The following is a 27,014-nucleotide window of genomic DNA, read 5'->3' on the forward strand; positions in this document are numbered from 1 at the left end:
AATTGAGCATTGTCAACAATGTTATGGACTTAGCAAAAGAGTTAGATGTGATGCAGTTCAAATGGTACATACCATTTTGCAGAAGAGTTTGGGCTCTAGAGCAACGACCATACAAAGCAGCATAATGAAGGGGGGTTTTCCCAGATTTGCACTGAATACAAAATAATTATCATTTTATTATCATCAAACACTGGCAAGGAGGTTCTATAGGCCACTTTGGAAAATACCATAATACTCTTTGTTTGCCCCCCCTTCCCCCCCTATCCCCCCCTATCCCCCCCAGATTTTGCATAAGCATTGTTTGCAGTTTCTCTTGGGACTTTTAATGGTCCCATGCATTAATGCATGTTCCTATTGGTTGAAACTGACATCACCAAATTTCAGTTTCTTGACAGAGCTCTTCCAGAAATATTCTCACACAAGGTGGAAGGAGATAAAAAAAAATTTCAAATTTACTTTGCAACAATGGTTGCTTGAATAAGAAGAAATAATTAGAGATTATGATAATGAGTGGGTGACTGTATCAAATGCCTTTTTTAAAGTCAATCAAAATTCCACAGGTGTATAATTTTTTTTGTCCATATTGCTTTGTACAGTATTAACAATATCAAGGATTGCATGTTGTGTAGAGCCACTGTGAGCAGCAAAGAATTGAATTTTTCATTTTGTTTTCTATGCTCACCTTTTGCTGTAATCAATTTCTTATTCATGTATCACCAAGGAGACCTCTTAGTATCAGCCTTATGGTTTTTCAGAGGTCTCCTCATTTGTAAAGTTCATATAATTTTGTATTGTGGCAAATAAAACACTGATTGATAATTAAATAACTACCTAAATGATTAACTTCAATTAAACAACCTGTTCGTTGACACACCTGTAAGTTGGGACTGGCACCATCTTTTAACAACAGCTCAAGACACACATCACCTTGCCCTGATACAGCAGCGTAATGCAAGGGAGTCTAGAAAACAATTATAGATAACATAATTATTTTATAAAAAAGACATGCATTGCATGCATTACATAGATGTGGTTGCGCAGTAACTTGACACAGTGCTTTATTCCATAACTGTCAACTGAGCTGCTTTGTTTTTCAAGAGAATCAAGTTATTAAAATGATTGAAAGGGCGGTAGCTGTTCAGCTTATTAGTTACATTCATGAGAACCACTTGGGAGAGGTTTTCAAAGAGCACAGTACCGAGTGCACGATGACATTTTAAAGGCTATCAATAATCCACAAACCGTTGTCCTGTTGCTACTAGTCTAAGACATGTCTGCTGCAAGTCCTAGTTGTCAAATTGAAGTCAATCTATTATAGTTAATGGGACGTATTCCTCATCACATGATATTGAGTATGGTATGCCGCAGGGATCATTTCTGTCCTCGGCCCAATTATATTTGTTATATACATCTCGCCTTGGCGACATTATAAGGAAGCACGACATGGAATTTCATTTTTAAGCAGATGACTCGCAAATTTATTTTTCCTTTGATTCGGCTAAACCAAACTGTTCATTTGTGGTTTCCGTATTGAGGCTTGTATCCATGACCTTGTGTCCTAGATGTCATGTAACAAACTGAAGCTGAACGGCAACAAGATGGAACTTTCAATTATCAGTCCTTAACATCAACCTTCTATTTCTTTTCCGTCTGTTACGGCTCACGACAGATCCATCATCAAGCCTTCTTTATCTGCCAGAAATATCAGTGTTGTCTTTGACAATCATCTTAATCTTCAACGTAAAGTAACTGCTGTTTGCAAGTCGGCGATTTTTTATATCCGTAATATCTCTTGAGCAAGGAAATTGTTATCAGAAGAACATACTATGGTAAATGCTTAGTTCACGCCTTTGTAATATCCAGGCTATATCATTGTAATTCCTTGTTATTTGGCCTTCCTAAGTACCTTTTTCAGCGCCTACAACGTGTTCAGAAGTGTGCAGCTCGACTTGTGTTATGTGGTCGCAAGTTCGACCTAATCACACCCTTGTTGAAAGAACTTCATTGGCTCCCAATTGAGCAACGAATCATTTTTTAAAATTTTATTTCTCACATTTAAAGCCATGAACACTTTAGACCCCTGATTAAGTTGGCAGGGATGGCACTAGGATTTTTCAATCTGGGTCCTGGGACTCGCATGTTTGGCCAAACTGGGGTCCCAAGCATTTTTTAGGTGTCCAAAAATTTCCTATCTTATCGTATTTTTTAGGCTATAAGAAAGAAAGTGTAACCAACTTTCTAATCTTTTTCTTTGGACAACAGCTTATTAAGACAGTAATGAGTACTGTAACTAGTATCAATAATAATAATAATAATAATAATAATAATATAATGTGATGTTTATATCGGACAAACAAATAGACTAGACAGTGCTCAAATCATTTATCACTGAGGTGTTCTATCCAGCATTGTCAAGGGAAGCTTTGAAGCAATACCGCTGATGTACTTTTGTGATTCACCTGATTCATGTACCATACAAGTGCTGATTGCTGGAATTTCGTGCATCCAGTCATGGGCAAGTTCTTCTTTCCAGCTTTTACCTGGCCCGTACATGTGTACAAATCATAGAAAACTTGTTGCCCAAATTCCTTGTTCACAACCATGCAAACTCTTTCAGCCAATTTTAGCCAAAAACTCTTTATCTAAAATTGACCATGTCTTCAACCTTTCACAGTTCCTATTCAAGAAGTGTGAGCGCTTGTAATTCTCAATCGATCAATGAGCAAACAAATGGTAGGAGCTCAATTATGCTTCCCAGAAGTTTAGTCACCTTCACCAGTCTCCTTTGCATGGCTAAATCCAATATGGCAACCACTATTTTACTTCAAATTCATTATTAATTTTATTATTATTGTTTTGCATGTCGCCCAAACAACAGAATAATTATACTGACAAGTCAAAGCAAGGTGTGTGAGTTATTTAAGTCAGTGCCTTGCATCCTAGGACGCACTAAAATTTTGATGATGCATTTTTTTGGATTTTATTTGCGTAAAAGTGCACACGTTCTGTGATGCTAGGTTTTGGTGGGAACTCGTGCCCTCTGGTGATATTCATCCAAACCCAGGCCACTGCTGATCCTAAACCAAAATCCTAAACCAAAGTGTTCCACGTGTCACAAGACATTTAGACTTTCAACAGCAACCAAATGTGTAAACTGTGGTGATTCATTCCATAAGAAGTGTGTGAGATGGAAGCCACAATTAATGAAATGACATGGAATTGTTTGTCTTGTGTCAGGTACTTTGATTCATTTCCACTTGCTTTGATGGATGTTATGGATCATAACAATGATATTTCAAACCACAGCTTGAATGTTCAACAATGATCCGTTATCTGAATTTAGCATGAGATTCCTTAGGAATCTCAAGCTAGGGCACGTTAATATCAATAGCTTGGGGTTGATGCAAGTTCGCGGAAGTTGATGACCTGCTTATTACTATTAAACTTACAGGATATTTTGGTGATTGGTGAATCTAAGCTTAATGCTTCTTTTCCCTGTACTCAGTTTCAAGTACCTGCTTATAGACTATTCTGGAAAGATGAAAGTGCCAACAAGTCTGGAGGTGGTGTGGTTAATTTGTCCTTCAAACATTAAGCCACGCAATTAAGCAAAAAACAATGGTTTCATTCAAACAACTGGGATGAAGATTCTTTTGAAAAAAACCATTAGAGTTTCTTAGTACATTGTACATTTAAAATTGATAAATCTTAACTGCTATTATTATTATTATTATGATTATGATTACCATTATCATTATCTAAATGAAGTAAGGAGCTTACCATGCCTTTCTTGTTAGTCGCATTAACTGAGGCTCCATAACTCATCAGCTCACTGATAACAATATCCTGGCCATTCAGACATGCTATGTGAAGGGGTGTGTTACCGTTCAAGTTCTGGGCATCTACCTGAAACATGAAGTAGGAAAGCATAAACATACAAAGGCAATAACAAAATACTACAAACTGTACATAATTATGCCACATAGTGTGCATACAAAATCACCAATATAGACATTTAAGGACGTTTGCGCTAATTGTTTGTGCGCAACTTTTACTGCGCAGGTAACACGACTGTAATATGTCATGCATTACTTCAAGCATTAGTTAAGATCTTATGGCGACAAAAACACTGGGGAAAATTTTCCAGGTCGCTAAAGAATGGCACATTTATTTCCAATTCATCATAAAATGTTAAAGTGGTATTATGATCAAAAAATCATTTCCTTTTTTTCTTCAGATTTTAAAATAAACAAAAACCTAACTGGCAAAATTTTGAGCTTTGAGTTTTATCCAAAGGCTGTTTATTTTGAGTGTAAGTTTTGGATTTCATGGTCCGCCATTACTCACGTTCAAGACTGGCTGATTGGACTTCAGAGGGTTGGATCTAGAGAAAATGACGTCATTTACTCACTAGCTTAAAATTTCAGCGTGTAAACGCAATTTATTATTTATGCAAAACACGGGTTGAAAAGTCTGAAAGCCCGAAACTCCCGTGCTGCATATTAATTAGGTCGCGTACACACGCATTGCATTCTTAAACTAGTGCGTGTTGGACGTCATTTTCTCCTCGACTCAGCTCTCTCAAGATTTTAAAGTTAGTAATGGCGGACCAATAAATAAGAAAATTGCAGCTAAAATAAACAGGTGTCTTTTTAAAATCAGAACTTAAAACTTGGGTGAGTTAGTGTTTAGTTAACATAGTTTTGAAATCCAAAAGAAAAACAAATTTTTTTTTGGTCGTAGTACCACTTTAAAGAGAAAGGACCGGGAGGCTGGAAAAAGGTCGCTAATCGAGTAGTGGTTAAGAGTTTTGAAAACTCCAGAAGGTTAGTTTTAGTCAGCAAAGTTGCATAAATTTAATGGGGTTGGTTTTTAATGTCGGAAGATTTTCGCACGAACGCCCTTAATGGAGCAAGTGCTGTTGCTTAAAGCACATGAAATTTACATTTCATTTCTCAAACCTGTAAGAAGAGAGAATAATTTAAACCAATACATGACTGTTACGAATCTGATGAGTTACAGAAGACTGTGATTAGTGGAATCTTGATGTTCTCAAGACTTGTAACAGCTCAATTTGCATATGCATGTAATGTTCATGTATTTCCAAAGCAATAAAATTCTTTATGGCGAGTGGATAAAAGAACATGCTGCTTAAAACTTCATGACAGCACTGCTTCAGCCCAGTGTCATCACTGTAATTATCACGGGTCATGGTCATCATCATCATCACCCACAATCATTATTCTTACCGATGCTCTTTGACTGAGTAACTGCTTCAGTGTGGTTAACTGGCCTCCAGCAGCTGCTGCATGCAAAGGGGTGTAGTGCTAAGGACAAATTGCATGAATACAGATTGTATTGTATAGAAAAAGATGCTCAAGAAGGATCTCTTCAAGAAGAGATTCTCTACAATAATTATTACAAAAACAAGTAATTTGACCACCCTTCCGTTTAATGTGGTGACTGATCATTTAGAAGGATGCTTGACGAGTGTAAAACTTTACAATTTTTTTTGGCTCTATTAAATCCTGTACCAATAACTACTAATTTGCAGAACAATTTTCAATAAGAGCCACGCAGGTTGTAAGCACTGATAGTGACAAAATAACTGAGCAATTCAAATAAAGCATAACGTATGTGTATTATCAGAAAAGAACAAGCCACTGAATCCTGTCATATCAAAAATATTTTTTGATTCCATTACAGACTATCTTTTTATCAAGTGATGGAATTAATATTATGTTCTGTCATTGTTTATAGTGAGATCAAATGACAAAACATCTTGAAAATCAAGGGGCACTCCTAGTTCGATGTTGGGGCATGCCAATAAAATGATTTTTGTTATAGGGACATACGTGCTGTGAGCTTAATAAGGTCCCCCACTCTGGTCTACAGTTGCAAAAAATAATGTTTTTAGAGCTTCACAACAATCAACATAAATTATTTAAATGTTAACAATTAAATTTTTCATGGTAAAAGTATACCAAACAGCTTAATTAATACCTTCTTGTCTTTACAGGTAATCTCAGCACCTGATTTCAATAAAATGGCTACACACTCAATACGTCCTACAAGATGAAAAAAAAATTGTTTCCTTTAAATGTAATATGTGGCTCCAGAAAATATCCATACCCCCCCCCCCCCCCCACTGATGGTTCTTCAGTTTAAAGCCCCCACCCCCCTGGAATTTCCACTGTTTTTCCACACCTCAATTTACAGCTTTGCGAATTTCCGACATTGTACACTTAAATAAATCAGGCATTACTTGTTTAGATATAATGTTTTACTTTATAATTTCTTTGTACACAGTACACATTCTCTTTCTTTTGTACTGCTAAAATATTTTCGTAACGCAACGCAATGATCAGATGATTGACAATGTACCGACAAACTAAAGAAAGTAGTAGTTGAAGAGAATATCGACCAGTCCGCAAATATTTTACGAGTTTTTTTCAATGGGATGTCAAAAGGCCAAGTGGATGTTTTTCACTTCTAGGGGAAGTTCGGGCGATCAAGTTGTGCGTGTGACCCGTTATAAATACTTTTTCACAAAATGTTGCCGAATCGTCAAGTATCACCACAGAAGACAAGATTTTAAAAGCTAAATCTACACAAAAAGTAGGTTCTGGAGGTAATTTTGAGAGTGGAAATCAAGATGACGCTGCATGGTATTTTTATATTTAATCAAGTTAACACAACAGAAAGACGCTTACCAAATTTTGATTCGAAAATGCTTTACTATTGCCATAAAAACTATCCAGTTAAGCTTGCATATTACACAACATGATGAATTCATAAAGGCCACCTTGTCCAGCAAAATATTTTTTGAAACAAACAACATATTTGCTATAAGAGGCAAAAAACCCTTCCTATTTCAAATTACGTGCGTGAAGACAAGAAACTCAATCGTGTCAAATACGCAACTAAATAAATTTCCCACCAGTGGTCAGCATCAAACCCTTTACTTGAATTATCAAGTAAAAAATGGGCAACAAGCTTTCTTTCAAATAATTTTTGACTAACAAGAATTAGTGAAATTTCCAATTGTTACCAGAGGACTGTGCAGAATTGATTTCACACAAATAAGCGAGATAACAGGGCTCACAGATCCAAGTTTTTCAATTCCTTCTCTGTCTTTGTTAAACCCATACGTTACTAGAGAATTTTCAATTTGATTTCAGTGTTGTACAAAACACCACACTTGTACAATATTAGGACTACAGCTCACTTTGATTACGGCTCGACGAGTGACAGATTGTTGTCGAAGTCCATTACTTGTCACTTTTAAGATTCCGCCGCCTGTCTAGTTCAGTATCCAATTGACTTGCCATTATTGAGCTTCTTAAGGGTATCTTTTGTTTAAGATCCACTAAAACGCCATTCGCGTTACATGACTTTCGACGCCATTGCCAGTTAAGTTAATCATTCTACTGTGTCCACCAGAGAAATCTACGCACTTCCCACTACCCTCTCGATCCTAAGAAAATACATGCAGAAGGCTCTATGCACAAAGACACCACTTAGCATGGGAGTGACAGGCAAGACTTTTACCGACACGAAAAACAAAACAAAAAAAAAAACCAAAGCAGATTCCGACTGGGTTTGCCATACTGGCAACCCAGTAATAATTTCATTGTCTCCCAAAGATCGGCCTCGATGCTTCCCGGTGCTGCCATCTTGAATGTCGCACAATGCAAGTTGGGTACTGATACGCCTCGAGGTTGCTTTGTTTATTATTGTGAATATTTTTGTGACAAGATTCAGTTTAATGGAGAAAATACAGATTCTTCCTTCAGGGATCAGTTGGAACCAGAATACTTGTCAAGCAAAGAAAGAAGAGAAAATCAAGGCGAAGTAGATCATCTGGTCATCTTCCAGGATTCTGGGCCATACAGTAGAGTGCTTTAAACATTACTTTTGAAGAATCAGATCTTTGTCTTCCGGGTGATGTTCTTGGATCTCCAAGTGGCCTGGTTTGCCTTTGAAATCCAGACTAGGATCTCTTCTTCCCCATCTCCACTGGTGGACACCTTAGATCCCAGGTAGGTAAAGTGATCAACCTCATCTACCACTTCCCCATTCACCATGATGGATTCATTGGTTTTGCTACTCAACCTTACGTGCCTTGTCTTCTTACTGGTGATCTTCAGGCCTAAGTTCCCCGCTGTAGCTGCCAAGGCATTGTCGGTGGGCGAGCAGTGCAATATCATCTTCATAATCGAGGTCTTCCAAGACACTGGTCAATTTCCATCTAATCCCTCTTCTTCCACCACTAGTCAATTATTTCAAAACCCAGTTGATCCCTAAGATAAAAAGAAAAGGGGAGAGAATACAGCCTTGTTTCACACCCGTGGTCACACTGAAGATGTCTGTAAGCTCTGTGTTGCAAATAACCTGGGACGTGAAGTCACTTTAAAGCAGCTTGATGACATTTACCAGCTTTAATGGAATCCCGCAGTGCCTTAATATCTTCTGCAGGAATCTCGGTGAATGCTGTCAAACACCAGATCTTCTAACAAGTACAATATCATTGGAAAATTTTCAGGAACAACATTTGTTAAAAGAGTGGAGGCTCCCTTCAAAACTACATGTACAAGCATTGCATCTTAAATTCCATTGTACTTGCAGTATAATCTTGTTGTGTGTTGAGCAGTTCTTCACTAGCATTGGGGCTAAGTTCATTGAAGTTTTTCCCCAATGCTAGACATTTTCTTTATCTGGTGGTAAATTTCAAATCGGCCCACAGGTCTTTGGTCAGTTACAATAACAACAGCTTGGCTGCCAGTTCTTCTTGTGCTTCTTCCATAGACCGTATTCATAAATGGCGGCTAAGTAATTATTCTTAATGTTAATCATTCTAACTAGCCACGTAAACACGAGCAAAATTCAAAAGAATTTTTGTTCCAAAGTGAGGCTAGTTAGGATGATTAGCACAAAGACAAAATAATAATTTCTTGACCACCATTTATGAATACGGTCTATGCCAGTTCCATGAATCCAGCAGCTTAAATGAGTACCTTGACTCATTTGACCTAGAACCTTTGTTTTTTACAAGCCTGAAGCAAAGCTTGTCACAACTGTTTTTGCAGCCTTGTTAAGTCATTCAGTTCAATATTCAAGTTAATGTCCTCAACTTCTGTAGCTGTTTGCCCATGGTCATTGTTTCTTTTTTTTATAATTATAATGTAAATTTGCTTTCAGGAAATAATTATCGTCATGCCAGCTGAACATCAGGCACAGTTTTCTTGTTCAGCCCATCTGTTGTGAGGATGCATTATTTCTTTAGTGGTTGCGGTGGTAGTGGTGGCTCCTCAAAAAAATCACTTTCCACTTTTGGATTCCCTTCCCTGCCTTTTTTTCTAGGCTCCATTCTGACCACAGCTGGACATTCGTTGCAGGTTCAGGGTACTCTCACATTTATGATGCTTGTGACAAAGTTTAGACACATCAATAATTGGTTGAGCAAGCGGACTTACTTCCCAAAAACCTGAAAGCCCAGAAAGCAGTTCCAAACTCAACTTTTACTGCCTCCAAGAAAAGGATCCAAGAGATTACAGACACTGTTACATGGGTCAGGGCATTCACTGTGTATTCTTAGAATTTTTTTGTATGGACAGGACAGGACATGACCTGTTGAGTTCTCAGCATGTTCCATTTACAGTACAATGTACATGTACATTTAAGCACCTTTAATCCAAACATGACTGTTCATCTCTAGTACCTTTTCCATCAAGCAGCTTCATCCAAAAACTCCTGGTGCTTGAACATGCTTGAAAAGCTTTCATCAACTTTTGCATGTTCACCTGGAGCAACCTCAGTACCTCTCTTACTGCTGGCCATACTTTTCAAAGTTTGACAGAAAAATGCCAATTTTTCTGAGTCACCTCCATTGGCCAAGTTTAGAGCTCTCCCCTAAAATTAGTCAGCATCCGTTGCCAGTTTGTGAACTACCACTGATGTGATTCAGTGCCATTTAGAAAGGTGACTTCTTTATGCTTCCATTAAAATTTTTTTGTCAGCAGTTTTTTCCCTTGCATTTTGAGTATCGTATACCTGATCCACTTTCAACTTGGTGACATTATTTTAAACAAAAAAACTGACCAAAACAAAAAAACTGACCAAAGTATTCATGTGCACTGTAACTTACCCATATAAGCTGCCCAATGGATCGGCTTTCTGTCCTTCTTGTCACTAGCATTCACATGAGCGCCCATGGTTATAAGGAGTTGTGCCATCTGGAAGAGACAAACCATTGCGAACTCAGACATAGTTTGATGCTTCTCTGGTTTAATGAATACTGAATGCAACTTACAAAGTTACAACTCAAGACACGTGATCATGCTAGTGTCTTCATAGCCACTGACTGGCATCCTTTCCTTAATGAGAAGTAAAATAATATGCTTGGGGTAAAACATCACCATTCAGTGCTCGCGTTTCAGGAAAAAACAGAGGGGCCACCTGGCCCCCAAGTTAGTGGCCAAAAAATTTTGGCCCTTTGGGCCTTGTACATTTCAACGAAAGGTAAAATGGAAGTGAGGCCAAGCCAAAAATCATAACAAGTAAAGCGACCTTGACAGCCAGAGATGGGTAAAAATAGTAATGTTGCAAATTTTAAATGCTGGATGATTTGACTTGGAAGTAAATTGGACAAAAAGTTAAAGTGCTACTATGATCAAATTTTCATCCCTTGACTTTTAGGTTTATTATAGAATTCCAGGGTAGATAAAAAACACCGTTTACTACAGGTTTGGAAATATCTGCATTGGTTCCGGAGATATTTAAGTTTAAGAAATGTGTAAAATATGCAAATGGGATTAGTGATAATGTCATTCACTCAACCCAATTTTAAATCAAGTATATAAATAGAGCTATCTCGGTAAATTTGCAGCAGAGGCCATTGAAACTTGGTTGGCGAATAGTTATACACTCAGGCAACACACCTTTGGCTATAAAGAAATTGGTTCCCATGGCAACTCACTCTTTTCCAGTCCCCTTCAACCTGATTCAATATTTTTGGTGATCATAAGCTAGAAAAACATTTAGCAAGGCAACAAGCTCGACCTAACTTATCTATATACTTGCAGCATCATGCAGATGAGGCACCATTGGCGAATATCAAAATAGAAAGCCAAAGGTGGCCATCAAAGCCTTTAGTATCAGGGAGGTCTGGAACCCAGTATGTTGCCATGGTAACAAAACTGGTATGCTCATATTGTGGAGCACATCTTCTAGAATCTTACTGCAACTTGCAACTACAACTGCAACTACAAATTGGCTGGGATATCTTTTTCCATCATATTTGATAATACAACGAGATCCTTCCGTGAAGCATACACTGGGTTGCCTGTGGTACGTGTTACAGAAAATCAGAAGGCACTGAATTGTGTGGTATTGAAATACAGCAATTCCAGTCTCTGAAGAATAACAAATAAAAGAGAAGCGAGAAACATTGGCTTCTGGGCTGACGTGTTGATAATTTTCAAGTTCCCTCACAACTTCTTTTCACCACAAGTGTGCCCTCTGAGCATCTGACAGCTTTGTAATACTAAAGTTCACTCAAATTAACCCGTGTCTGGCGGGGTTAGTGTCAGGATGGGAGACCAAAACAATAAACCCCTCATAAAACAGAAGCATCTGACCGAAAATACTATTAACACTAACAAATGCGAACTCAGCAAGGTACAGATTTTGTTAGCTTGCTTTATGCAAAACAAATATTGATGCAAAAGTAAATAACTATTGATACACGGTTTTTAGAAAGAGCAGCAGGAAGTTTCCAGGACGGTCGATCGAGAATAAAATACTTACCACATGAAAACAACATTACTTTTGAACCGTGAATATAGAATATAAAAAGTTACGATCAGCGACAAACATTTTGGGAGATTTTTGCTACATTCAAATAAATCGCAAAATTGAAAGTGACATGGCCGGAATTTAGCGGGCGCCGTGATTAAGTTACCACGGCATGTTTACTCGCCAAACAGTGAAGCATCTGTGTCAAATGATGGCAAGATACCGGGTTTTTGTAAGTTTCTTTTTCTGTCAAGTGTTATAAAGTTTGACAATGAAATGAGCGAAGTCAAAACAAAGATCACAATTGCCCAACTCTTGTTTATGCAAAGTCAAAATTTACTCTCCAAGACGCGTACGACCTTATTTATCACCAGGTAATTTCATCATTTTGGAAATAGCAGCTACTTTATTATTCATCTGCGTCACAATTTTTCTCTGATTTTGGGGCTCATTTTGTTGAAACTCAAGCACACTTCCAACAGGCCTGTGAACCCTTCCTGCTTACAGAGCAATACTAAAAAACTTCTCCCATATCACATTTCAATCTTAAGCTTGAAAATTCAATACACAACATGATATTATAATTCACAAAGGCAGAAAATACCACAGAATCCTTTTCCAGCAAAAAATTTTTTGAAACAAACAACATATTTGCTCTTAGGGGCGAAAACCTCTTCCTATTTCATTGCGTGCGTGAAGACAAGAAACTCAATCGTGTCAAATTACCATGTACTTCAGGTAAATACAGCTCACTTTGATTTCAGCTCGACGGGGGATAGATTGTTGTCGAAGTCCATTACTCGTCGCTTTTAAGATTCCACCGCCCGTATATCAAATTGACTTGCCATTATTGAGCTTCATAAGCAGGGGTTTCAATAAAATTTGAAGTAGGCAGCTGGTTTGAGTCTAGTAGCCGACTGTATCAAGAAGGGGCCGTTACTTCGTCTAGGGAGGTCTGGGGGCATGCTCCCCCAGACGATTGTGAAATCTGGAACCTCTGAAATGTGATTTCCAGCACTGAAGATGAAGGAAGATTTCTAATCAACAGAGACACTGAGTGTGCAATTAAGTGCATTCTTTTGATAATTTCCAGCGAAGAAAGATTTGGAAAACCATTTCAAAAGGAAAATTAACGATTTTTAACGTTATATGATGTTTCGACAACTTCATGTCATCATTACTACCAATTTCAAGCTGCCGGGAATGGCAAACCTTTTTTGCGCGTTTTTCAAGCGCGAATTTCAACATTTCTCAACATGAGAAATCAGTTCTGTCGAAAGATAAGAATATGTCATTTTAATCTGAACAAACGAAAAGGCTTAACCGATGAAACTAACGAAAAATTTACTGTTTTTGGAAAACAAGTCTTGATGCCACGATTACTCAATAACGACCTGTTTTACATTAAACGTCTTGATATGTTTGGGGACGTAACTAAACGTAATTGAATTACGTAAAAAATGTGACGGTTGGTCTAGGCCAAAATGCGGAAAAAAGTTATAGCCGTGCACTGTAGCTCAAAGATGGCAATATCAAATCTGATAATTATTTTGAAATTGAGGTTAAAAAAGGTACATTCAAGTCGATCAAAAATTAATTTTACTTCAGGTTTGACGGAATCCTTCAATTAATTCAATGTAGGGTAAAAAGTAGCCGACTTCTCTGAGCGATGCAGCCAACGCTTTTCGTCGGCCGTCGGTGCTTATTGAAACCCCTGATAAGGGTATATTTTGTCCAAAGATCCACTAAAACGCCATTCGTGTTACATGACTTTCGACGCCATTGCCGGTTAAGTTAATCGTTCTACTGTGTCCACCAGAGAAATCTACGCATTTCCCACTACCCTCTTGATCCTAAGAAAATACGCGCAGAAGGCTCTATGCACAAAGACACCACTTAGCAGGGGAGTGACAGGCAAGACTTTTACCGACACGGAAAAAAAAAATAAATGAAAAAAAGAAAAAAATAAAACAAACAAACTAAACGCAGACCCCAACTGGGTTTGTCATACTGGCAACCCAGTAATAATGTAATTCCTTTGAGTTTATGACATCATCACTTGGCTGATTTGCATATTTTGAAAACTTAAATATCTCTGGAACAAAAAGAGATATTTGAAAGTAGTAAACAGCACCCTTCTTCTTGTACAGACTAAAAGCAGCATTTAACAAATTCAATTTTGACCGAGTCGACTGTTCCAGACATTGTAATATGATATCTGCATTTATGTACTCTTGATCCTCTCAACGTGCAAACGGACTTGAGTGGCATAAAAGGTATTCACTTGAAAAACTTGTGAGCCTTTGTTCTTATGCCAATTCTAGAAAACATCTCCACATTAATTTATTCAGTGTGCCTTGAAAATGGTGTCATGATGACGCAGAAACATTGGCTTTTATATTCGATTGTTTCTGCGTTTAAATAATTTGGAACATTTGTGACAGTGGTACATTTTTTTTTTTCAAATTTCATTAACATGATTCATCATGAACAACAATGTCATTTCTGAGAATTACACTTGTATATGGAAAAGGTGCTACAGTACATACAGTACGTAAGCAGGAAACCAATTCTAATACCAAGCAAACACAAGGCATACCGGTGTGCATGCAAATACGCTGTCATTGCATTTAGCTCATTTACGTATTTTGAAGTTGTGCATGTAATGGCATTTTCTGTCTTCAAAATCTATTATGCAAGGCTTTGGACTGCTTACAAGCCAAGTGGCCCATTAGGCATGAAGCGACTAGGAGAATTATTTTCTATTCCCCCCTGGATGGGATGCCAGTCCATTGCAGCGTTACCCCCGGCATTAAATTTGCCGGCACCCATTTATGCACCTGGGTGGAGAAAGGCAGCGTGAGAGTGAAGGGCTCGAACTCGGACCACTCGATCCGGAGTCAAGTGCACTAACCATGAGGCCACCACGCCTCCCAAAAATTAATCAATTATGTGCACTTTCCAAATACCATTACCATAAGAGTTTTTAGAAAAATCTTGGATGTCACTTCTGGAATGAAGTTAAATGAAAGACGTAGATTCTTCCTTAATGATACGTAAACACCATGTTCAAAGGCTACACGCATGAAAGTGTAAAGTACGGACATTCATTGCACTCATTCGATGCCTAAAAATTAGTAATAAATAATATAATTATAATAAAAATATCTTGGCAGCCAGGCTGGCAACAAAGTGTGAAAAGATAGTCGCCAGTGAATAAAATTCAGTCGCATCTGCGACCTCAGGGGTCGCAACGTCGAGTACTGCCATTGTCATGGTTTAAAGAAGTGTGTGGGGAAATGTGTCAAGTACATTGTATCCCAAGAAAGGTGTTGATGGTGCACCGGTTGATGATAAAAATTGAATAAATGCTTTTTGACTGATCAATGAAAGAGAAAGAAGCAACTGCTACAATAGTTGAAAGATCACTGGAGTTACTTACAAGGGAACTGTTGGTGAAGTTTACTTTACCTCAACATGGCCATTAAAGGCTGCATGATGCAAACTTGTTCTTCCAGCTCGGTCAGTTACATTTACATTTGCAAGATGAGGAATAAGAGCATCTACAAAACAAGACCCTGATTGATCAGTGGCCTAAGAATAATAACATACACATGTAATGCATGTCCAAATGCACAGTATTATACAAGAAGATGGGCTTTTAAAGAAATGGTAACCAAGGCACGTGGGGATCTTTCGTCAATTTTATTGAGCATGGAGTCCAACTGGAAACATATAGAACTCTGTGGTAATCTTTGCAGTAACAACAGTAATCTGTCCATATTTTTAGATGTTGTTTGAGGTAAATGAAATAATACAACTATACTTGTACTGAAAGTGTCATCCATTTGTTCAATACATTCTTCAGGGGATCATTTAAGCAAAAAACTCATCTTTTTCTTGTCTTTAACCCTACCACCCCCAAAGCAACCCCACTGACGAGAAGGAAAAGAGCTAAACTCCAAGGATTTGTCTAGCAAATTCTGAAACTCCACTCAAGAGTTTCAAAGATTTGAGTCACTCACAAATAATGTAACTTGACAACATAAAAACTAAAAAGATTCACTAATCCCTATTTTTTACATTATTTTTACAGCAGGGATTTAAAAACTTGTCCACAATAGACAAACACTTGAACTTTATACAGTAGATCACAGGGAGACAGTCACTCCGGCCCTCTTGTGTATTTTGTAATATAAACTCTTCCACTTATTAACAATTACATGCACATTGCTAGTGGAGGTGGAATGCCTGAGACATCCAAGAGCTTCCACTGTTGGCAGCCAGCTCCTAGATGGATTGAGAATGCTCCCATGGATGGGAAATCCTGGCAACCCAGCCATAAGCCCCAGTGCAGCATGGGAGAAAGGTACAGGTCTGTCACACTGATAAAAAACAATGGAAGAAGGGAGGGGGTGCAGGGGATTCAATAGAGACCTTAAGCAACCAATTTTTCGGGCAATACCACGAACTGTGAACCTCAGGAAACAGGGCTTGAAATTGCGACTCACTGGTTGCCAATGCGACTAAATATTGAGTGCTGGGGACTAGATTTTCAGAACTGGTCGCCAGCTGGCGAATCACGTTTTGTCTGATAACCCAGGATAAACAGTAGACAACTTCTGTATTTGAATCTTTATATGATGAAATCGTTCGGATCTGGTAGCTAGAACACGACTCACCTTTCTTTCTCCATTAAAATAATGTATAAATAGTACAAGAAAATTGGTTTCTCACATCGTTAATTAATAGCACAAATGTATTTCGATACTTCGATCACCACATTTACTACATGTAGGTGCCATATTGTTTCAGCGGCTTCTTGGGATTGTGGACGCACTTAATTAAACACCATATGCTTCTTGCCGGTTACATGAATTTTGCGCCCGGAAGACGAAGATTCGGCAAGAAGGTTAATTGAAAATTTAATCCATCGTCAATTGTGAAATGCTGAAACCGTAGATTTAACAGCCATATTACCGAAGGACCTCCTCGGAACTAGCTTGATATTGATAATAATTTATATTATGATAACGAACCTGGACATTGCATAATGAGTTTGAAATTTGCATGGAACCTTTAAAAAGCAACCTGTACCCTTAACGTAAAGTGGGTTGGAGATCTTGTCCCCTCTGTTAGAAAGCGATTACCTGCAAAATTGACTGCACAAGGTGATTAATAAATGGAGATAAATATCAGTAAAAAAGTATGTTAAGAAACCAAGTTCCTCTGATTCTAGAGGCTACTGAAACCGTATATGAGCTGCTCCTTTAATCTCGGTCGGAGACTGGTAAAAGCATTGTGGTTGTGTGGGGCCTAGGTCGAGCAATTGCAGTATGGCGTTTACTCGCGATAAAGGTAAGTTGCTTGCCACACAAGCTGTAGGAGAATAAAGAACTCCATTTTGAAGAGGTAAAAAGCAAGGATGAAGGACCCATGTTTGCCTCGCTATGGACAAGACGGGCTGTGCTTCGCTCCATTTCAAATACCCTTAAAGAACACCATCACCAAACTAAAGACAAAGCCGAAAACAACAATGGCTTTCGAGATCTTTCTCGTGCTGTTGTTTTTTTTTTTTTGCTATTTACATAATTATGACTTTCTTGCATCCCAAATTTATGATCTGGTGACCAAATTTTCCCCATTAGTAGCCAGCTGGCACCTGAGCAAAAAAGTTAATTTCAAGCCCTGAGAAATCATGTGATCTTGTCCTTGCCATCACGTTTGCAGTCAGTGGTTTGAGTTTCAACTTCAAGACACCATTCTGGGGGTAAGTGATTTACAGGAGCGTTTTATAGCCAGAGATCAATCAGACCTCCTGTTTGACCATATCAGTCATGTTGTTACATCTGTTTGCTATCTATTGGGAACAATTTTGAAGATCAAATATAAGTTACGGGAAGATTTGAGCTGTCTAATTTGAGAGCAGTTGTAGCAATGAAAAATCCAAGATGGCGGCGCCAATGTGCACAACAGGAACAACTTGCTAAAGTTCAAAATCGAGCTAACCTCTAATGGCAAACAACTAACTGCAAAGAGCAGTTTGCAGTTTTCCCCGAAAAGTTCGGTGCTAAAGGTCTCTAATAACTTTATCCACACTTGTGGCTGACAATAGTGGAATGGGTGGCTGTGATCAAAGTGTGAACCCAAACATGAGAGTCTGCTTGTTGGCTAAACAGACAGTGGTAATCGTCAGTAACTGGCTTTTATTGAAACTCCTGGGGGTGGAAGGGGAAATAATCGCTAAAAAATCATGCTCCACAAACACCCTTTCTCCACTACACAACTAAAATGTTTCGGTTACGCCCTAGAGCAGACAAGTGCGGGAAATTATGTTACATACACCAACTTGACAATGCCGCTAACCACAACTGGCACATGAGCATTCACAAAATTTACATTACTTATAACAACACTGACCTGCACATCTTAAGTGATTATTGCCTGCTGCAACATGAAGGGGTGTTTGCCAGTTCTTATCCCTTGCATTGACATCTGCAGAACTTTTTATCAATGCCTTGACACACTCCTAAAAATTAAAAAGCTATGAACGTTAACTTGTGATATTATATTGTACACTACCATGAAAATATAATTTCAATAATAATTATTTTAAAGTATGAAAAATGATGAAAGCCTAACTAAATCAGTACTCTAATACACGTACTATTGCAGTTGAACTTCAATTTGTGTCATCTAAGGAAAATACCAAGCTATACTTCTCAGTACATTGATCAAACTACTGTAAGTTACAGTGCAGACCAGAAATATGCGCACACGCGTTTTTAAATGCGCGTTTTTTATATAGTTAAATAAAATTTAACATAGTTAACGACTAGGAGCTAGTCTGGTCAGTAGTGTTTTGCAGGCGGTTGTTAGTGTCTTGGCCGTCTGGTAGCGTTGTTCAGCGTTTTGGTGCGTTCTGTAGCGTTTGTTATAGTTACGTGGTTCACGACCGGGAGCTAGTCCGGTCAGTAGCGTTTTGCAGGCGTTTGTTAGCGTTGTTATGCGTTTTTGTAGCGTTTGCAGCACTCTTTAGGTTGGGGGAGCCCTGGGGCTGACATGGTTCAGCGGTATTCCTGCGTAGTGCATGCGTTGTCCAATGTGCTTGCAGCGTGTTTGTTGGCGTGGCGTTGTGAGTCGGTGTAGGAGTTTAGTGGTTCTCGGCGTTCCCTCCCTCTCCCCTCCTTTCTTTTTTTTTGTGCTCTTTTTTTTTTGTGTTATTATTATTATTATTATTATTATTATTATTATTATTATTATTCCACTGAGCTATCTGGCTCAAGTGTGACGGGTGCCTTAGGGGGGCCTGGCGCGGGGGGCTCGTGGCTTGGTTGCGGGTTGGGCAGGCCAGTCGGGTGTTCTAGCGCCTTGGGGATGTGACTGCGGTTGCAGCCCCCAGGCTTCCTGAGCACCTACCCTCCACTGGCGACGTGGGCGTTAACTTTTGTTATGCAAACTCGTATCGTAGATGTGATGTTCATTGTTCCACGAAACAATAGACAGACGATAAAATGAATATTTAATTTCTGTGATCAACTTACCAGAACATTTGAATTGAAGAGCGGTGTCAACTGATCATTGTGAGTTTTCGAAACGAACCTAGAAAGTTTTAAATTCTTTCAACATTCACTGAATGAAAAATAATAAAACTCTGTTGTCATCCTGCAGCTGACCACTGATAGTTAAGTTATTTTGACCTTTCTGTTGCCGAAACTGCAGTTTGGATCGTTGTCATAGAAAATGCCAGACAACGGAGAAAATAATCATGTAGACGTAGCTTCTGACCTTTCCGCCAATTCTTCGCAATAAAAAAGCTTTGCCGAAAATTTGTCGAGCTTAAGAATTTCGGGAAAAAAAGAAAACAGCGCTACTGAGGAGTTTTTGTAACATCCCAAGTTTTTCGCGAACGTCAAATACTGAGAATGGCACCACAGAAGTCGTCATGAGATAACTGCTTTGAGGCTCCGACAAGTAAACATTTGGTTCCAGGCTCTCAAACAAAAGAAGACGACATTAGGGCCGTTTATACCAGAGAAAATAAGCCGTGGCTTACTCTGGCCGCGGCGTACATAATACGCAAAAGGGACTATTTATACGAGTATAAAATCAGAGACTTAAATCGTAAAATACAGGTAGAAATCTTCGTGGATTAGTACCCTAATATTCTACGATTGAGCCATAATTGCACTGCTCTCTTCATTTCGTTGTAGTATTACGTAATGTTTAACAAATTGTTTTAATCTACCATAAAGATTTGTTTTAATTTCACTGCCTTAAAACCATCAATTTGAACAAACAATATTTTGCATTCATGAGTAACTGAAAGAAAATAAAACAGCCGGCAACTGAAAGTCGCATGTATCTTTGAATGAATTCGGCGTTTTTTGACACACAGGGTTTCACTCCGTATGCTTCCAGCCAACCCCGCGTTAATTCTCCCCCGTAAAGCTTAACTAAAGAAAGAAATTGGTGCAGAAGATATCTTAAAGGGGAGATTTTTCAACTCCGAGCACATTCCAATGAATCTTGCTGAAGTAATACAGCTTCAATTCGCAAAAGGACACAATGCCGAGACGCCTTTTGAATGTCACGCACGCATTACAAAAATTATTTTGAAATATTCAAGAAAGTACCGGTATTACAGATGGCGTACATGTAAGTAAGTTTTGTTTGCAAATGAATATACTCCTTATTTCGTTGATTTTACTGCATTTCACTCTGCCGTTCATCCAAGTCTTGCTCTTAGCGATATTTGTTGTTGATCGACTAACTTTACTGACTGTCGATTTCTGATGGCAAAACCGATGTCTTTCAAATTGAAAATAGTCCTGTTTTACGTTTTAATCACAGGAAAATATTTATTCCCCTCATTATGTCATTTGTTGATGCAGCGAGAAGTGAAAGTAATTTTCAAATGTCTGAAATTAAATGTGAAGCAGAAGCGAGTGCATTGTTGACTCGAATTTCACTTGGAAGCACACGTTATTTGAAATCAAACACTTCACTGTGGACATAGCCATTGTCTTGCGCTGAAAGTAACAATAAAACTTAAACAATGAAAAGACAATGGGCCAACTCATACATACTAATTATCTTTGATGAATGCGCGTTTTTGATGCGCGTGTTACAAACGCAGACGTGTGTGCGCAATTTTCGCATGCTCGTTTCGCACGCGTTTTTTGGGACGCATATTTCTGGTCTGCACTGTACATGATTGTAAGCTCACTTTTAACAAAAGAGGAATTTTGAAAAAAACATTGGCAAAGAAGAGTGTTTGCCAGGTGAAGAGATTACACTTCACAATAAGAAAAATATCATTCTTACCACACTGCCTGACGCACATGCGCGGTGAAGAGGGGTCATCCATTTGTTGTCTTTGGTGTTTACTCTGGCTCCTACAACCACAAAAATTTTATTATGATAACCCATTTCAACTGACACCTTAAACGCCCTAGGACGCCCCCAGTCGATCAGGAGGGGACTGTTAAACTCCGCTGCCAGCGTGCGTTACTTTTAAACTATCAAACTGTTTATTGGAGGCAGTGGAGGCAGTGTAGCCCAGTGGTTAGGGGGCTTGCCTTGAGATTGGGAGATTCTGGGTTCAAGACCCGCTCTGACCACTCGTTGAATTTGTTCCTGGTTAATAAGTCCCTGGTTCAACTTCCCACCTGCACTTGTAAATAGCCAATTGGTTTGCCTCTGGCCAGTTGGGATTCTTAACAGTTGTTGTTGTTGTTAAATTATTGTTCTGTTCCGTTGTTCTGTTAACTGTGTTTCATTGGCCCTGAAAAGCCCCTATGGGGAGTGGTCAATTAAGTGTGTACTGTATTGTATTTATGGGAGACAGAATGAGGACAATGTATTTACAAAAAAATTGGAATTCTATTTCCTAAAAAGAGTACCGTAAAAACCCCCAGATTTAAGCCACACCCTGTATTTAGCAGCTCAAATTCTTCAAAAGTCTTCTTCATCACCCACTGTTCATCAAACGTAAAATCACTATTAACATTGAAACGGAAAATACATCTAAGTCTTACCCACTATTTTAGCACTTTAATAATGAACATTGTTTCTACCAATTTTGACATGAGATGGATCTTTTTCTTGTATTTGTTGACAGGAATTTCTTTATTCAACACAGTTTTTCCACAAATTTTTGCATTACAACAAGAACGTGAACGGAACATTTGAAGCTCTGTAACCAGGCATTAGATCGGACATGAAAATGGAAAACTGGACACCGGAAGCAGCGTAATGTTTTAAGAGTTTACACAAAGTGATAAGCTGCATGAAACATTGCCCAGTGTCATAGGGTCTTTATTATTTTGTCCGTCAGTAGTTGACACAAGACCATTTGTTCGACAAATTTGTTATCAAAGTGCTAAACGGCGAAGAAACAGTGGGCCATCTACCACCAAATACTTGAGAATAGCGTGGTATTTTCTTGCTCATGGAGGATCGATTACTGTTGAAGTCACAGGCCGTCGTTGACGCTGCAAACAGGTTTGCGGGGAAATGGAAATTCCGAGCAGTGTGATGTTTCCCTGTTGGAGAAGAGCGACCATACACTGCAGCTTAAAGGAACTGTTAACGAAGATGGTTTAATGCTTTTAGGGGTGACAACTGTAAGCGCTGTAATATTAAAGCTTACTCTAACATCAACCACAGCTCTTTCAAGAGCCAAGAAACTTACTAAAGCAATGAGCAGTACTCCCTTATAGGTTTCTGTAATATTCATTTACATACTTTCCATAAATGTGTCAGTTAACAGAAACTGCCACTGAAATTCAGGACACCTTTTTCAAATATTCCTGCAGATAAGCCACACCCTTGATTTCTAATGACGATTTTTGGAAAAAAGGTGCGGCTTATCTGCGGGTTTTTACGGTATTATTGATCAAGAATTCTCTGTATTCCTCTCTGGAACTGTTTCTCTCTGAATCAATTTAAACAGCTTTTACCAAAAATATTATTAGGCACTCACCATTAGCGATAAGAATACTGATGCACTCACTCTCCCCACAATGTGCAGCTGCATGCAAAGCAGTTCTTCTCTCTTCATCCTATTATAAAATACATGTCATACAATAAAATTGCTACTCTTTGGGAAAGGGAATAAAAAAACATCTTTCATCTGCCCTTACATTTTCACCAATCAGGAAAAAATTGGCAACAATGTTTAGGTAAGTTTTTGGGGAATTTAATATTAAAATGCTGGTAATTGCACGAATGAATGCACACACGGTGTGTATCCCAGGTGAAACAGCACTCGTCTATTATTGTGAAGGAATTTTTTCTGGTGAATAAACAAAAGAACAGAATGCAAATGCTGTAATCTGATTGGCTGAGCCATTGAACACTGTCAGCCATTAGTGTGCAGTGGCTGGAGGTAGTCTTGGAAATAATGACGTTTTCTTCGTTTTTCCAAAGTTTTGGAGGAAAATTTGGATGCAAATGGGTAATAAAATTTCTGAGTCTAAATGAAGGACATTTACGGTTTCTTGACTTTCAAAAAAGTTGAAATTATTGAAAAAGCTGATGCGCTCGCGTGCACATTCAGCCGAATCAACTATCACCTCATAGAAAATTGAGAGCGAATAATCTAATTGTTAAATATTAACATCAAGGAATACAATACTACTTCAATGTCATTATAAAAGCCTAGACAACAACAACAACAAATAATATTACTATTACTAACACAGCAGGGCTGTCATTAGGTGCCGTAACCCGTAACACCTGTTATGGCTGAGCCCAGTCAATGTTACGGGTTATGGTTGCTGTAAAATGAATATTCATGGCGCAAAACAAATTGAAATTTATTTATAAACATTTACCTACTAAAGAAAATATAATTATTGCCTTGTGTCGTCTGTGATCTTGATTCTAAGAGGTGTTTTTGGTAAATATCCAAACATTTTTCCATCAATCATTGTTGGATTCCAACGTCATTTTCAGCAACAAAATCATTATCAATGCACCGTACTTGATATAAATGGGATTCCGCTGACCATTTCCACGTGGTTAGTAAAATTAATATCTTTATTCATTGTGAACTTTATCTTTTTGCTCTGTTTTATTTTCATCATGTTTTGATTGATTGTACCTCAGAGTGCCGGAAAATGCATTTCTGAGGGTCTAATTTGAAGAATTTTCTGGTAGAGCATTTCTGGTCAGACCCCTCTAGGGGCTCAGGCCCTTTGGGCCTTCCTTTACATAGCCTTTGGCCATGTATTTACCGGTACATGTTATGGGTGAAATCTTGAGCGTTACACCTGCTTCAAAACTTAATGACAACCCTGCACAAGACTGAAGGAATAATCCCATAAGATCAGAGCCTCAAGTTTGTCAATTCGCTTTTGCTAGACGTTTGGCCAGTCTGTTAAAATTTTATTGACCACTTTCATAATATTAGTTTACATTAAAACCATTCAAGTACATTATGTAATAAAAAAGTTTTCAACAATTGCAAAAGCCTGTATGTTTGAGCAAATGTAAGGCATTTTTTAAACCTGGCTAAAGTTTAAGCATGCAAGGCTCTGGCACCCATTACATTTATTTGCACAATGATTATTTTTTGTATTTTGAGTTGTCATAATATTGTTTATTCCTTGGAAATCTTGTTTTTATACTATTGAAAAGTACAGTGTTCGACAATAACGCTTGCCTGATTGCCCAAGGCAAGCAAAATATATTCGTGGGCAAGTAAAACAACTCTAAGACTTGCCCGATTATGGAATCAGAATTTTCGTTCCACTAATATTTTGAGGAAAGATTTGATTTGCCACGAAGAAAGCGACTAGTAATATAACATAGTCACTGCAAACACCATCAAAAAATAACAATGTTGCATCTCTATGCTGTCATTTATTTCTCTGTTAAAAATATATTGGTACAAACCACAAAACAGATTGCGTAAAGAAATTTCCATCTTCTTTAAGCAATTGCAAGAATTGCGTTCGTAACTGCGAGGATCATAGCTTCACTTGATTTCATATCCACAGTTCATAGATGATACATTTCATGCACCATTTCATTGTTGATTCATTCCTCACACGAACATTGAAACCCACAAGTGACCAGCTCCTAACGTCAGTGGCTTCATAGCTCACTTGGTTAGAGCGTCGCACCGGTAATGCGAGGTCACTGGTTCAAACGCCGTTGAAGTCCTGAATTTTTCAGGCTTCTTTAAGCAATTGCAAAAATTGCGTTCATAACTGCGAGGATCATAGCTTCACTTGATTTCATATCCGCAGTTCATATATGATCCATTTCATATATCATTTCATAATTGGCATTTAATTCAAAACCAACCTAATCTCAGAGATATATTCAAGGAATCTCCCTTGATCTCTTATAGAAAAGGAAAATCACTTAAATACATGCTTCTCAAGACAAAACTGTGAAGGTTACTAGAACGCCATAGTCCCATTGGTATGTCAAACCCATTTTACACACATGGAACACAAAATTGACGTTTTTACAAGCCTCCATTTAAATTAGTAAGAAAGTAAAAAATTAGTAAAAAAAATATATATATAAAAAAGTAAGTGTCGAAGACTGAAGTAAAAGAGAGCACAACAACAAAGGAACAGGTTGTACATCCCAATTACTTAAAAATTCCATCTGGATGTCAGAAAAAGCAATCCCCTAACTAACTTATTATTGGACCAGCTCACTTGGTTGATCAAGTATCAATGTTGTTATTTTTTTCCTTTCATGTATCTCTATGATTCACATGTACCCTTACAACCTTTTTTTTTTCTAGCACATTCCATCACTCAGGATATGTAATTTTAAAGCAAGAATTGTTTTGAATTGAAATTTTTGCTCTGAAAGCTTGTTTAGTCATGTCTAGAATGTGAAAGCTGGAATGTCATCATGCATAGTGCTCTGACATTAAATGAGAAAAGTCGTGAAAGTACGTTGTGGAAGGATGAAAAAAATACACAAAAATTTGTAGCATCCAGGGGAAACAACTTTCTGACTTATCGTTTACAATCGTTTTTTCTTTATCAACTGAATTTATTAGGTACCACCTGATTTTAGAAGAAAGTGTACAATAATAGCCAAATTACTATACCCATCCAAAATCTTGCATTTCTCAGTCGCAAGAAGTATAGTTGATAAATGTTACACTTTAAATGCACGTCTGGTTGGCACTTGTTTTGACAAGAAACCCTACCTCAAACGTAAAAGCTGACAAGCTCTTAGAAAATTCAAACTTTGATAGTCAAGCTTACCTGAAGGTTTACATCTTCTTTTCTGCTTATTAACGTTCGCACCTCTGTTGCATCGCCATGGAAGCACGCTTGTACAAGCGGAGGCTACAACAATTCAATAGATGGGAAATGATTTCACTCGAACCTGAGCCCGTTACATGCTGAATCATACTGATTAACAGGACACATAAATTCCTTACCTCGTCCAATAGCTGTTGAACAACCATTTAAACTGATTTTCCATCAAATATCCGGTGAATACAGTTTGACAGGATATCAAATTCCCCTGGCCTTAGCTGAGCTCTAGCTCGGCACGGATCAGAGCAGAGTTGATAGAGTACACAAAACTTGCCGCGGATTTCTTTGATTGTCACCTCGCCCAGGAACTTAAAATTGCCACCAATAGAATACTTCCAAAAATTGTAAACTTAGGCATTGGTTAAAAAGCATTTGCACTAAAAATAATGTAAATAGTCGGACTTGGCTGCACCTCAACGCACGTAAGAAGCTTCAAGCGGTCCGCCATCTTGCTCAACCACAGTAAAGAATTTCATTGGCTGACGGAAGTCATGTGAGAAGTTTGTTGAGGATTGGCGCCCTTTCTGGGTTGACACCGGTGATTGGGGCACTTGAAATATTTATCATTGCGGGAAGAAAATCCTCGGCGGGTTATTTATTTGTACTTGGGGACACATTGGTTGTTTACCATTTAGAAAACATTTCCGGAAATTGCGGTTGGTTTGTAAATGGAACACGACTCTTTGGTTCGTTCCACTGGAAAATTTCCGGGAGCAGCGGTACTTCTGAAAGGCTACCGGTAGTCCAGTTTTCCGTTAGTAGCCAAAAGGCGGGGCCGGGGCCGGGGTCTGGGTCGGGGTCGGGGTATCTGTTTTTTTTTCCCCCTTTTTTTTTTTCAATAGACCTAATCGGCTAACTCAATGTTGTACCCAATTCAAACCCTTTGGGAATAAAACGTTTTGTTCCAGGTATTTC

The 27,014-nt window shown here is 38.3% G+C and overlaps 1 protein-coding gene across 1 annotated transcript in view; it reads right to left on the reverse strand.

Moving 5' to 3' along the window:
* The window catches only part of LOC138012979 (serine/threonine-protein phosphatase 6 regulatory ankyrin repeat subunit A-like), a 58,948-nt gene extending 32,385 nt beyond the window's left edge, over nt 1–26,563 (reverse strand). The window contains exons 1-12 of the mRNA XM_068859931.1: nt 26,222–26,563; nt 26,043–26,126; nt 22,784–22,862; nt 21,124–21,194; nt 18,217–18,325; nt 15,268–15,359; nt 10,148–10,235; nt 6,004–6,068; nt 5,250–5,327; nt 3,781–3,906; nt 875–961; nt 73–151 (exon numbers count right to left, since the gene is read on the reverse strand). Coding sequence (XP_068716032.1) covers nt 73–151; nt 875–961; nt 3,781–3,906; nt 5,250–5,327; nt 6,004–6,068; nt 10,148–10,235; nt 15,268–15,359; nt 18,217–18,325; nt 21,124–21,194; nt 22,784–22,862; nt 26,043–26,126; nt 26,222–26,248 — 985 coding nt within the window. The 5' untranslated portion in view covers nt 26,249–26,563. The remainder of the gene's footprint in view (nt 1–72; nt 152–874; nt 962–3,780; nt 3,907–5,249; nt 5,328–6,003; nt 6,069–10,147; nt 10,236–15,267; nt 15,360–18,216; nt 18,326–21,123; nt 21,195–22,783; nt 22,863–26,042; nt 26,127–26,221) is intronic.
* Between the last annotated feature and the right edge of the window lie 451 nt (nt 26,564–27,014).

The sequence above is a fragment of the Montipora foliosa genome, chromosome 8 (genome assembly GCF_036669935.1).
Source record: "Montipora foliosa isolate CH-2021 chromosome 8, ASM3666993v2, whole genome shotgun sequence".
Classification (NCBI taxonomy): Eukaryota; Metazoa; Cnidaria; class Anthozoa; order Scleractinia; family Acroporidae; genus Montipora; species Montipora foliosa.